The sequence below is a fragment of the Thermobia domestica genome, chromosome 9 (assembly GCF_964235325.1).
Source record: "Thermobia domestica chromosome 9, izTheDome1.hap1.1, whole genome shotgun sequence".
In the NCBI taxonomy this organism is placed as follows: domain Eukaryota; kingdom Metazoa; phylum Arthropoda; class Insecta; order Zygentoma; family Lepismatidae; genus Thermobia; species Thermobia domestica.
Genome location: NC_137462.1, coordinates 40,535,300 through 40,549,963, shown reverse-complemented (window position 1 = coordinate 40,549,963; position 14,664 = coordinate 40,535,300). Strand labels below are relative to the sequence as shown.

The 14,664-nt window shown below is 34.8% G+C and overlaps 1 protein-coding gene across 1 annotated transcript in view; it reads right to left on the bottom strand.

Moving 5' to 3' along the window:
• LOC145660798 (putative fatty acyl-CoA reductase CG5065) overlaps positions 1–14,339 on the bottom strand; it is a 121,723-nt gene extending 107,384 nt beyond the window's left edge. The window contains exons 1-3 of the mRNA XM_081726208.1: positions 14,318–14,339; positions 5,737–5,912; positions 2,904–3,152 (exon numbers count right to left, since the gene is read on the bottom strand). Of these exons, the coding sequence (XP_081582334.1) occupies positions 2,904–3,152; positions 5,737–5,912; positions 14,318–14,339 (447 nt within the window). The remainder of the gene's footprint in view (positions 1–2,903; positions 3,153–5,736; positions 5,913–14,317) is intronic.
• Positions 14,340–14,664: the final 325 nt, after the last annotated feature.

Genomic DNA, 14,664 nt, shown 5'->3' with positions numbered 1-14,664 from the left:
TATCTGTTTTCAATATGTTGTAGTCACTTATAAATCTTTCAACATCGGAAGAAGATGGCGGGCTAGACTTGTTGACAGAGCATGAAATGACTGATTTCCACAGATTTTCATGAAAAGGCTTTTAGCGTCCAGACCTTTCAACATACTGCACGATGATGCCTCTCTATATTGCATTACGAACTGCAATCTGTATCAGGACAAATAACTTTGTGGCATTCTCTTAGGTTATCATCAGTTACATCCTCTTGCAAAACACGCAAAGGCTCCAAAGCAACAATACTGTCTTCGTACAGCAAACGTTGACTAACAAAGTTAATTATGAAATCCAGGACTTCGTATCGTACTACAGTAAAATCTCTTTTCTCACTGACATATTTGTTATGGGATATATTGCAACGTGTGTTACGATGAAGTTGAAAACCATGTAATGAGTACTGTATTTCTCCGTTGACGTTCTCTTGCACATGTTCGTTTAAAAACGTTTCTTCCCACCCGCCTAACAGAGGTTTCCCCTTCATACTCTCCAATTGTGCTACAGTTCTATTTTTATTTGTTATTGTGTCTAAAAGAAAAAAATCAGCACTCTCAAACTTCTGGCTTAATGTCATATACTGGCAGTTATATGAAATTGAGTAACCCATTGCATAATGAATATATTGAATCTGTAAGACATAGTTTGACACACTAAACGCGTTTAAATGCATAATCCGACAAAAGTAAGGTACTCACATTAATACCAGTCCACACATTAAGAATTATAGTTCCACACTCCTTCCTTACAGTTCCACAAAGTGTGGAGTACTCCACTCAATTTTAGGCCCTGTCCCCTACTGAAACTGAAGTATGAAAGTAGAGAGTGTCAAAGCCGGGATACGGCGTACCTAGTCGGCCTGGCAGGATGACTACCCGCCCCTCCAGTTATTTGATAAGAACTCTCTGGACATTCCTATAAACATATTAACGCGTATATCATTCTAAAGCTAATGAAACAAGCTAAAAGTTTTATTTGAAACTTTTTGCTACAGCGTAATCAGGTTTTTAGTAATAATAACAAAAATGTTGAAATTAGATTGAAAAATCTACTTTTTCAGCAATTTATTTCAATAGCGCCATATATACTTACTTTGTTAAAAGCACATGAGGACATAATTTAAAGAACGTAATGTGAGGAACCTAATTTCAAAACATCATATTGATACGAGCTGGCATTAGCAAGTTATTGACATTTCAATGTAGGTATGCAAATTTGCATATTTTAGGGCCGTGGATTGGAAAACAAGAGGGGAGAGTTCAGGAGTTTTGAGGAAATACTCCTCTTATTATGTAATAAATGGCAAGGTTTCCGCTTGTTACTAATTAGTCCCGACAAAAGTATATTTTTTTTCCTTTATAGACTGGACTAGGTTATAGAGCTATTAATTTCATATCTCATGCAGCAAAAAATTTGCTTCAAATTCTGAACAGAAGATTGCCTAGAAGAAGAAATGAAAAGGTTGATGAAGAACATTTCGGGTTCATGAGAGTTAAAAGCACAGGATATGAAATTGGATTATTAACGGTAATCGGTGAAAGGTTTATTGAAAACGGGGAAGTGGTGTATGACGTATTTACTGATACAGAAAAGAATTTTGACAGCGTGAATTGGGATTTCTTGTTGGAAGTTCTAAAGAAGGTGGAGTTGGACTGGAAAGGTCGAAGGGTCATAACAAATTTATATATGAATCAACAAGCGTTAGAATTGAGGAAAGAAATTACAGAGGAGAGTGCAATTGGAAGTGGAGTTGGACAGGGATGCTGTCTCTTACCTACACTATTTAATATCTATCTAGAAGATGTGGTAAAAATGAGCCTAGAAAATGAAGACAGCATTTCAGTAGGAGGTAGAATGATTAGGTATATACAGTTTGGAGATGATATGGACTTGTTGCCGAATCTGATGAGAAAATCAATAAGGTAATAGAAAACTTGAGGCAGCATTGTGAGGAATATGGGATAGAAATACATGTGAAAAATGAAAAAGCCATGGTGATTGAGACGAAGCGATCGATGTCACATTTAGAAGAAAGGGGGGAGAAAATAGAACAGGTGACTAGTTTTTGACACCTGGGTGGTATTACTAGTGAAGTGCGGACGTGAAATAAAAGAAGAACAGAAATGACGAAAGAAACCTTCAGGAGGAAGAAAATACTATTTTATGGGACATTGAAGAAAAAATTGAGAAAAAGGCATATAAAATATTTCGTGTGAAGTATTGTACTGTATGGGTCACAAATATGACCCTTACTCGAAAGTGATGAAAAGTAACTGGAAGCTTTCGAAATGTGGGTCTGGAGAACAGTGGAGAGAATTAACTAGATCGAGTGGAAAAGGAATAAGAGGACCTTAGAAATGATGGGGTAAACAAGAGATATTATTAAGAAGAGAATAGACAAGAGATATCATTAAGAAGAGGATAGACAAGAGATATTTTGGATATTATTAAGAAGAGGAAGAAAAACTGGTTGGGTCATTGGTTAAGAAGTAACTGTGTCATGAGAGACGTGCTAGAGGGTACGATGGCAGGAAAGAGAGGGAGAGGTCGAAGGAAATTAAAATTAGTGGACGATATCAAAACACAAAAGTCGTACGTGAAAACGAAGAAGTTGGCGAAAGACTATGGAGCATGGAAGCTTCTCAATTGTGCAAGTGATCTGCCAATACATCAAAATATACTGTTATCTAGAAGATTATTGTTTATTTACTCACGTTATTACACAAACACTCTACGCATATACTACTGCAATGTTCTGTGGTAATTATTAAATCATTGATTTAAGTACAAAGATGCAATAATATATAAAAAAAAGTTTATTCATAAGAAAACTCATAATTTCTTCGAAATGTCAAATTTTCAATTTACTTACAACAAGCTGAGTCATATCCTTTGCTATGTCAAGTAGGTTTCTGGTACCAAAGACGTTAGTTACAAAAAGCGATCGTGCATCTTTCATGAAGGATACTTCTGCTGCTGAGTGAAAAACTATTGAAACATTGTCCACCAGCAATTTGCGACTTTCAGAATCCAATCCTAATCCTGAAGAAGATAAGTCTCCCTTGATGGCAATCACCTTTTGAAATATTTCAGGTTTGGTTTCTTTCAGATGAGCGAAAAGCTGTTTCAAAGTAAAATGAATAAACACAATATAAATACAATTAACAAACATTAGGAATAATAAATATATAAATTTCATTAAGTGCGAAATTAAAATAATGATTAATTGCTTTGGAATTTTCTGTAGCGGATACAAATGCTAAATTTTTCGAAAAATTAATTGGACCATAATATTATCGAATTATTAATATTTCGTCAATGATGTGGACATACAACGATCATGGTGTTGTGCTTTGTCGAGTGGTTAAAGTCACGGGCTGTCAGTCTCACGACTCAGATAAGCGTCGAGAGTCCGTGATCTCTCTTATTTATTTTGCATGATAAGAACTTAACTCTGACGAAACCTTTCAATAAATAGCACATTTAAATGTTTAAATTATGTTCAAGTCGAGTTTGTATTTACATAATGTTAGTTTTCCACTCATTATATAACTGTCTTGTACATTCCGAATTTTATTTCAAATGTTATATTAACTGGACGTTTAAAATATAACTAATGGCATAACCTTCACAATAAGAGTGTCAAAAATAAAACATATTTAATTAGAGCGACAAGAAATAATTCCTATCCCAAATTAGCAAATATTTAGTTTTTCAAACCATATCAGTCAACTTGGTGTCTATCTATCTATCTATCTATCTATCTATCTATCTATCTATCTATCTATATGTCTGTCTGTCTGTCTATCTACCAGGTGTACAAGTATGAAATGTGGATTTCAGACAACTAGTGCCGCATCAATGCAGTTTGTGCTATAAAAATTTCACACTGCGCCATTTTGTTGTGTCATCAACAAATGTCAAACACGCACGAGTGATATATTGGTAAAGTGTGTGTATAGTTGTACTGTTTTGTTCAATATGCAGAAATTTATTCCGAACGAAGAGTATTTGCGGACAGAATTAATTGTTTGTTTCATTTGAAGGAAAAACTGCTGCCGAATCATACCGATCACTTCAAGAAGATTACGCTGAGCGTGCTATATCGCAAGATACATGTGAATGGTACACAGTTTCGGCGTTCCAAAAGCGGTGATTTCGATGTTGCAGACAAGCAACATGGAAAAGCGCCAAAAAAGATACAAAAATGTGGTATTTGAAAATTTTTTGGACGAAGATGATTCACAAACACAAAAGAATTTGCTTGCAATTAGGTATTAGTCAACAAGCTGTTTCAAATTCAAAAGACCGGTAGATGGGTATCACATGAATTGCGCGACAGGCAAATGGAAAAGCGCGAAAAGACGTATGAGATTTTGCTCGTTCGATACAAAAAAGTCGTTTTCGCATCGTATAATTACAGAGGATGAAAAGTGGATTATGAGAACCCGAAAGGCAAAAGATCATAGGTAGACCCTGGCGCTCCATCCACGTCGATCGCAAGACTAAATTGCTGCTGTGTATTTGGTGGGATCAGAGGGACATTGTGTATTATCAACTATTAAAACCTACAAACTGTGAATACTCAACGTTACCAACATCAATTGACCGATTCGTACCGTTCGCTGCTTCAAGAAGGACTAAACTATCGAAAGAGGCAACACAAAGTCATTTTCATTCTTGACAATCCTCTAACACATACGGCAAAACCGGTTTGCGATACGTTGGAAGAACTCAGCTGGGAAATTCTGCTCCATACGGCTTACTCAGATTTGGTTAATTTGGATTACTACTTGCTTGCATCGATGGGTTACGCACTTGCAGAGCAGCACTTTAGTTCTTACGAAGATCCAAAAAATTGGCTCCAGAAATGGTTCGCAGTAAAAGGGGGAGATTTTTAATGGTGTGGTATTCACAAATTGCCCGGAGGATTTGAAATGTATATAAGAACCGATTCAACAAATTTTGAATAAAACATGTCCCGCTTTATCATTCTTCCGAAGTTAATATGTTTTGTTTACAAACAAATCCGCATTTCGCCTGGGTGCTCCATATAGGGTGTTCCAGGAATAAACCGAAAATTTCGCATACGTGTTGAGAATCAGAAAATCAAATCAAGAATAAAAGCTTATCTTAGACTGGTCGGAAACGCTTGATTATAGAGATGGGGTAAATTTTTAAGAAAATTGCTAGAATTCACCGCAGAATAGATACACTGATTAAATCAAGAAGCAGATTTCTTGTACGTGTTGAGGACCCCCTAAAGTTTATCTCTGACTTTGCTCAGAAAAGCCTGATTATGGAGATGGAGCGGATTTAATGTAATTATTGGAATTGATATTATAGTGTGTTCCTTAGATTATTACAATTAATTATCTTAAATTGAACCTCCCTCTGCAACTAACAAGTGGAAGATAAGCTATTTTCCTGTGTCGAGACCCTGAACATATGCGAAGTTTGAGTGTTTATTACCTTTTAGGGAGAAATTTAGAGGAAGTGGACCTAGGGCATTGATCCCCGGACATCCAAAAATTGTTGTTGATTCGACTAGATATATGACTTCCCCTGATAGTGCTAATATAGTATATAATAAAATAATTAGACAGACAGATAAATAGATAGATGAGAGGGATACGAGTTCAGAAATCTTTTTTTTTTTTTTTTTTTTTTTGTAATTGCAATAAATGTATAATATTTGCACTTACTTGAGAATCAAATAACTTGTTCAACCGTGTATAAATATCATTTGATTTCTTTGGTCTCAGAATGACGTAAATCTTATCTATTCCTGGACATGAGTTTAGAAGTTTATCTAGCAGTACAGCTCCAAGAAAACCTAAGGCTCCAGTTATAAGGACACTTCTTTCAGTGAAGAATCTTCCTATGCTGCTTTCAAATTTTGGAGGAGTAGAAGTCATGTTGCTTTCTGCTACAGTAAACATTCTAAATTAACAGAAAACATCTGTTATATTTTCTAAGTCGTTAGGCAATAAACTCTATTTCGAGAGTATTGCAGTGGAAGATAAATAAACCACAAAAACAAGAACAGCAAACACAATAAATTACTGAAAGTATTTGACAATAGTAACTAACTCCTTGTACTAAATTATGTATGTTGAAGAAAATTCAAAATCATATTCTCAACCATAGAAGCTTATGCAAAAGAAAAACTAATGCCATCTAATGATGATTTTCACATTGTAATTACAAGTACAGGAAATGTGTATCAACATATTTCAAAATCTGTGTTCTCAAATAATTATGTTACTCTTGCCTTACACTTGAGAATTTCTTTGTTATTTTTCTATAGGGTTTTAGGTTAGAAACAGGCTACAATTAGTGGTTGCAGAAGAAAAATTTTGTAAGTACGTGTAATTGTTTAAAGAATATTACATCACAAAGCAAACAAGTTTACCAGCAAAATGTTTTAACGAAGAAGTAGTTGTTTGACCGTGTATACCACGAAAAGGAGCTTGGTTTAGTTTTTTTTTTTGTAAACAAAAACACCTTAACAAGTTAAATATTACCCAGCCAATGGTTAAATATAGCATTTTGCCTCAAATTGAATTTAGTATACTTTACAATGGATGGATATTTGAAAATGGAAGATATTTAAATTATGGATGGTTGGAACTGGTTCCTGGTGGAACCTGTTTTCGAGTTTTAACGGTTCCTGTTCTAGAAGATCCTGTTCCGGAACTGGTATGAAACCGGTTTCTCAGAACCGATTTCGGAACCGGCTTTTCGGATCCAGGTTTGGAATTGGTTCCTGAGATTTGGTCCCAGAATCGGTTCTGAATTTGGGTACGATCTCGTGTTGTAAGGAGGAACGTGTGATCGTAATCGAACAGGAATTTTTAGTGTGTAAGCTACAACTGATTTTATTTTTTGCAAATGAGTTCTGAAACAAATGATGTAATACAAAACTAATACTGAACATAAATTGCTCGGGTTCATTCCAGCTTTTACTACTCAAGTAACGTTTGCTTTTTGTGTGTGTATTAAGTATTTCCGATGAAAAAATTACCATAATAATGTATCTACGGACAACTTCAATTCGCTTGCAAATTTTAAATACATTGCAATGGAAAGGCAAAATTACAGCTACAGAAACAAAATAGCTGTAAATCAAATTTTGGAGGAACAGAAGTCATGTTGCTTTCTGCTACAGTAAGAATCGTAAATTAAAAGAAAATATTGATTATATTTGCTAAATCGTTATTCAATAGACCTAATTTTAGAAATGATGTAGTGGAAAACAAATAAATAAACCATAAAAGGCAAGAAGAGCAAAAACACGAAACGAATTATCGAAATTAGTTAACAATAACTACCTTATTGTATAGGGCTCTGTCTCAATACTACAATTCCGTAGCTGATAAGAGAGTGTAAAGACGATGAAGTATGGAGAGAGGTATTAACTATGTGTTATTCAGTCAAACGAAGCAGTGCCATAAATCAGAGGAAATTGGTAACTGGAAGGAAGAAAATTCCCAGGCACCTCTGAACACTTCCCCGGAACCTCGTTCCCTTGGTGCTTTCTAGGAGGGAACATGCTAGTGAGGTCAAACCTTCTGACTGGCATTAGAAATAGACTAAGTGCTCAAACATTGTCCGTCTTGTTGTTCATCAATGTTAATGACCCACCGTTAGACAAACTTTGGCTGAAGGATGGACATCATTCCGATACGAACGATTTACCACGAAAAAGTTCTGGAGGCCATTAGGAAAGAAACCCAATTTCAGTTTTGTTTTAAGGAGACACATTAGAGAGTCACGAAAAATGTATCGTCGTATTACTAATTGATTATTTGTGTTATTCAACCTTGTACCTAATTTTTAACAATTCTCTTGTACCTTTTTTGTATAATACTGCTTTCTTAAATTAGAATTTAAACTACTTTGAGTAAATATTCGTAATAATTGCAGTTATGCATATTTGTAGCTTAAATTTAACGTGGTGTTTTAGCGATTATACAAATTACAATTATATTCATATTTTATGAAGACGCTTCCACAGTGGATACCTAACAAGGGACATCACTCAATTGTCCGTCTCCGATTTGAATGAAAAAAATTTTTTTTGCTCATAGAGGACATGTGTGTATTATTTGTGATGACAGAAATTTTTGCCATCATGCATGTTTTCTATTTTTCTGTACTGTCCCTTACTTCAGTACAGATTACTGCAGTAGTCCCTTACTACCCTTTGTAAAAGGAGTATTAATGAAAGAACAACCATGTACATACATATACCGTCTAAAAGGAAGTCGTATGGTAGGTATGATCTTGACAAAAGCCATCTTAAAATCCGTCATTTTGAATTAAGGTCAAGTTTTTAAAATGGGAATAGGATAATATGATACATAATTTCGGGCTAGAATTTAATCAGGAAGACAATGGTGATGTTAGTTTTAAGATACGCCTATTTGGGGAAAAGTTAAAGGCATATTAATTGTTTATACTTACTACGTGAATAAGTCCCTTAGCTGCACTTCTAACCCGCGTATTAATGATAATAAGTGGATAAAAGCTTCGGTAATACATATTGTGCCTAGAAGGAAGTGATACGGTAAGGATATAGTTGACGTCAGCCATCTTGAATTAAAGTGAAGTGTAAAAAATGAAACCCATAGCATGCAACACCTCATTTTAATAGTAAATTTTCCCAAAAAGCCAATGGCATGCTTATTTTAGTTCTATAGTTAATGAATTTAGGACTGCTTCTAATGTGCACCAGTATGAATTTAGGACTGCTTCTAATGTGCACCAAACGTCCATTATTCGATCTTTCAAATTGGCAACACTCCTAATTTATACCGCCTGTTTTAAGATTCCAACTGGCATTTTGTAATTGTTACCATGGCTCATGTTTTCTAAATTTATTACATTTTTAAGAGTTGCGATTTGTCAGTTCGTGAATAGTGTTCGGATAAACATCCAGCAATCTTTCTGAATGTTGAATACTTGCAATGTAATTATTTATTTTAAACTAGAATTCATAAGGAACCTATGGACCTATGTGACGTAAAGAAATACAAATGAAATTATAACAAATTGATGTTATACGAACCCAAAATTATCAGAAAATGTAGCCAACATGTCGCGCAAACGACAAACAATAAAATATTTTTAATAAATACAACTTTAAAGGAACAGCAGCAATGAACAGCAGCAGGAACAGCAATAAATACGATTTGAAAGAAACAGGCGTAGAAAAGAGGTAAATTGTTTATAAAGAGGTGTAACTAGAGTTCCCGATCAATACTGATTATAAATCTTAGAAACATGAACCATGGACAACAATCGCTAGAAAACAATTGACATTTTGTCTGACTAGATAAAAGAATTTGCATAGAAAATAAATAACTATACCAAAAAAATAAATATAAAACAAAGAAAAAGACCATTGATTTACAAAACAATCATATTTCGTTTTCCTTTTTGAAGTGAATTTTTATTTGATTACTCGTCTCATCTACTACAAGTTACATCTTCGGAATTACCTGAATGCAAAGTTGGAGTTGTTTCGTTGTTCAATGATTCACGTTAGTAAACGAGTTTTTGAAGGACATTTATAGGAAATAAATAATTAAATGGCATAGGAAATAAATAATTACATGGCAAGTCTTCAAAATTCAGAAAGATTGCTGGTTACTTATCCCAACACTATTCATGGACTGACAAATCGTAACTCTTCAAAAAATGTAATAAATTTAGAGAACATGAGCCATGGCAACAATTGCAAAGTGCCAAGTTGGAATCTTAAAACAGGCGGTAAAAATTAGGAGTGTTGCCAATTTGAAAGATCGAATAATGGACGTTTGGTGCACATTAGAAGCAGTCCTAAATTCATACTGGTTAACTATAGAACAAACATAAGCTTGCCATTGGCTCTTTGGAAAAAATTACTATTAAAATGAGGTGTCACATGCTATGATTTTCATTTTTCACACTTCCTTTAATTCAAAATGGCGGATTTCCGGATTTCAAGATGGCTGCCGTCAAGGATACCCTTACCGTATCACTTTCCTCTAGGCATAATATCATTTTACCGAAACTTTTATCCACTTATTATCATTAATACGCGGGTTAGAAGTGGAGGTAAGGGACTTACGCAAATAGCAATTATAAACAATTAATATGACTTTAGCTTTTCCCCAAATGGACGCATGTTAAAACTAACTTCACCATTGTCTTTCTGATTAAATTCTAGCCCAAAATTATGTATCATATTACCCTATTCCCATTTTAAAAAATGACCTTAATTCAAAATGGCGAATTTGAAGATAGCTGCCGTGAAGGTGATATCTACCATACGATTTTCCCCTAGACCTTACATGTATCTACATGGTTGCTCTTTTATTAGCATTCCGTTTACAAAGGGTAGTAAGGGACTTCTGCAGTAATCTCTAATAACCACATCACAACTCTTGAAAATTATATATTAAAAAAAATAGAAAACATGCACCATGGCACAAATTTCTGCCAGCACAAATAATGAATACATGTCCTCTATCAGCAAAAAAAAAAAAAGAAAAAAAATTGAAATCGGAGCCGGACAAATGGGTGATGTTCCTTGTAAGCAAATGTATACACTATGTGCACTACAAAACCTGATTTTTGAAGTGCTGTGTGAGGAAGACACTGTAAACTGAAAAATCACAACTTTTTCCATATTGTACAGGCAATGGAGTATTTACGAGTTTCTTTCCGGGGAGGACTTTGCTGACTTTATTCCTGGAAACGCGAAAATTTTGCAAGATATTTCATTTACTTTAATATAGTAAATAAAATTTCGAGCAGGGCTTAAGCCCGGAAGCACCATTAAATACGCCACTGTGTACAAGGATATTTTCATGTAAGTAAAAGTTTCTTTTGAAATGCACTGAGAAATTAACACTCTCTAGTTTGCAAGAATACTCGCCTAGTACAATAAAATTTAGGCGCACGCTTCCCCCACCTCGAAGTGCTTCAGTTTCCGCATTGCTTGAAGTGGTACGTGAGTGCAGTGCATAAAGTTTTCAGGAGTTAGTGAGGCTCTTTTCACCAAAATGAAGGAACTAAAGCCTGTGACAAACATCTTGGCATTTCAGCCAAACGAATAAAACGCAAACTTTGACGCGATGTTGCCGAGTGTTAAGGGGAGTGGCTATGGCTAAACAGAGAAACTACAGCACGATCAGGTGCCAGAGGATAGACGTGGGTGTGTATAAAATAAACGTGGCAATACCTCTGGCCTCTCATTTGCTAGCAGCATTTAAAGGGAACTTGGAGCGCCGCCTTCAAATGCCAAGGTGTTTGTCACGCCGTTTACTTCGCGGCAGGTACTACGACACAAGAGAAACCATCATCCCTGCAATATGTCGGACACCTGCGAGACATCCAAAAAGATTCACGCGGTGACGGGTGCAAGACATCTTTGTAATAAAGTGATAGACTGCTTACATATTGTTCTATAGTTTAGTGCGTATTCATTCCACTGAATAACTCAATTTCACCGGAAATGGAGAATATAAGTTTAATTTTTGCGTCCCACGCATATGCCGGTTAGGCTAAATGAGATTTAAGTGGGGAATATCATTGTGTTAGTCTCTTACACAATTTTAATTAATAATAAATTAGAAACTATTGAAGATACAAATAAACTGATAGCAACGATAGAAAGACAAGAATTATTGTGCTCTATATCAATTAGTTTTGTATCATGTATCAGTACACTTCCTTATATGCTTCTTTCGTCGTACGGAGAATGTCAATATGATAAATGAGCTCTTCCTACGTATGGTGTAGCATGTCGAAATCACAAGTAGTTATCGAGTTTTTTATTCGGGCTTTCAGTTTATAAACACTCATCATTTTTTCTCATGTATTGCTTTTTCACATATTTTGAGAAAAACAGAAAATCCATCTGAGTTATGATGGGTGACCTTGAGGCCTACGGAGTTGGGCAACCGCGTCTTACGCTTCTTCTTGAGAAATATTCTCTCAAACTATGACAAGTAATAATAACTTAAGTGAGGTGGGGCTCCGTCCTCTTGGAGAGTAATGCCTGGCTAAACCTCTTCGGTTTGTGGAAATACATTTTCCAACGTGTCTCAGTAACTAATTTCTGCGCCAGCTAATTTCGCGGAATAGAAAGAACCGTGAATAACATTTCGTATTTTCGTTTTGGTCGTCTCTTTTCATTTACCGCCATGTGTACTCTCGGCGATTCACTGTATATTATGATGATTCAGTGTAACTGAAATATGGAAACAAACTTCGTCATAGAACATTATCCGCCTTATGCAGAATCGTTTTGACATATGATTAATGTCATACTAAAAGCCTAACTACTGCAGGAAACATATGTTAGTCGAACTCTTTAGCATGTCACTAATCACACGTCAAAACGACTCTGCATAAGGCCCTATATGTCTGTATTGCTTGTTTTCCTCTATTCTTTGTATCGCTTCAGTTGCAAACTACGTCCCCTTAACCTTGTTGAAGGGTTCCACAAGGTGAACCGTGTATGGAAAGAGCCATCGTGTTTCCCGTAGAATTTTGCAAACTGTCGAAACAGGCATATTCAATTCTTTTACCTCGATTTCCTGTGAGTACGTACGAATGGCTTGTCGGAAGCGTTACTATTTCATTGTTTGTGCTTGGACACCCCGAACACTTCTGATCTATAAATCTTTCAGCGTTATTTTATTGTTATTATTAAGTTAAGGATATTCTTTCTAGAAAGCAGAGTTTCTGGTAACTTCTGCAATTTCGCTGTCACCGATTTTGTTTCCTGAAATTATCAAACAGCTTGAGTCTTCGCCGTTGGAGTCGCCATTTTCTTCCATTTGTAAAGTTTCCTTGGTAATGCTCTATGAACTCGCTTGTGATATGGAAATAATAATAATAATAATAATAATAATAATAATAATAATAATAATAATAATAATAATAATAATAATAATAATAATAGTAATAATAATAATAATAACTTTCCGAATTTATCTGCCTGTTGATATCAGTATATTTTTATCTTTTTAATTGTTTTTGATTTATGAGTAGCTAGCAAATTCCCCAATGTTTACTACAAGCGATAGTTTGCGTTCTTCTTTCTGCAGGTTTATAGCAATTTTATAGGCGGTTTATGTGAACTGGAAGTCTTGCACAAAGTTCGAACATCTTAGAGAATCAACCCAATCATTTTATTTATTGTAGGTCAAACATCTAAACATGCTTAAACATGTATTTAATTATTTCAGATAAAAATTCTAAAACAAATTTTACATCTCTAATTCAAAGGATCGCGAGATTTGAATTTTATAATAATAATAGGAATCATCTTAGCCCTTTTTATTTTTTTGGTATAAATTTCGAACAACGGTGAAAGACATTTTGAATTATCTTAATGAAAAGTCTAAACATAGATTTAATGTCTGCACAAGGTTATTCTTAAGCCTGATGGTTAACATAGAAGCTCCCACGAGCTGCCCAAATCTTCTACCTCGTTCTTCCCATTATTCAGAAATAATAGCTTACACATATATTTACGCTGGAACTCTTAATGATAATATCATCAATAAATAAAATTTATAATTTGTAATTTAATATCTTTTACGTAAAATGCTTATCATAAACTACGAATTTAATTTCCTTATTTTCACTATTGTATATTTAGAAAATCCATGAATTGCCACAATATAACATACAGCTCTAAACATTGCAATACAGACTAAAATTATGAATTACTTAAAATAATTCCGAACACACAATAATCAACAATAACTTTAAAGTGTTGTATACATTAATTAAATAACTCTAAGCACAAATCAGAGCACTGTGACAGTAAATATGTCGAAAATCCAATACACTAAAATTATTTTATAAACATTTAAATTAATTCAAAAACATTAAAACAATGCATAAATAATTAAAAATTTCTTAGTGTTCAAATAAAGACCATAATATGAAACTTACAACTCGCATAGCATGTGCTTAATTGACATACGTAATACAATTGTGCATTTAGTATCTCTAAAGTTGAGCGAAGTTTGGCTATTGAGATTCTTTTAGTATGAACTTAGAAACACTAGTTTTATTAAATACACCTTTACTTGATTTCGTAATTAATCCTCTTGTACCTAGTACCACTAGCACTACATGAAAACGCTTATTGTCACTAGAAACTTGAATTCTTTTTCAAATTTGATATACTTTTAATCACAAGAAAGGGGGCATGGTGGCTTAGTGGTAGAGTGCTTAACTCTGGTGTAAGGCGTCTCTGGTTCGATCCCCGGGCACGTAAGTCTGTAGTGGACAACATCGTGTATGTGGGTTTAATCGGGGGTACTCTTTGTTTCCTCAAACATTGTCATTACACCGATTCTGTCATCATGAGTCACTAGGTAATATTGTTTCTATTGGGTCCTAGCATACTCCACATAATATATAAATTCCATGCAGTAGCCAGCCCAAAAATGTAGGGGGTCCGGTAGAAGTTAGGGGGTGCCTAACCCAATCATATTATAGTTCATCACCATATTATAGTTCATTTGCAAGCCTGCCATAAAAACTTTAGGGGGCCAGTGAAAATTTAGGGGGGGCGTCCCCCTAGCCCCCCGTGGATACGGGCCTGATTTCAGGTTAAG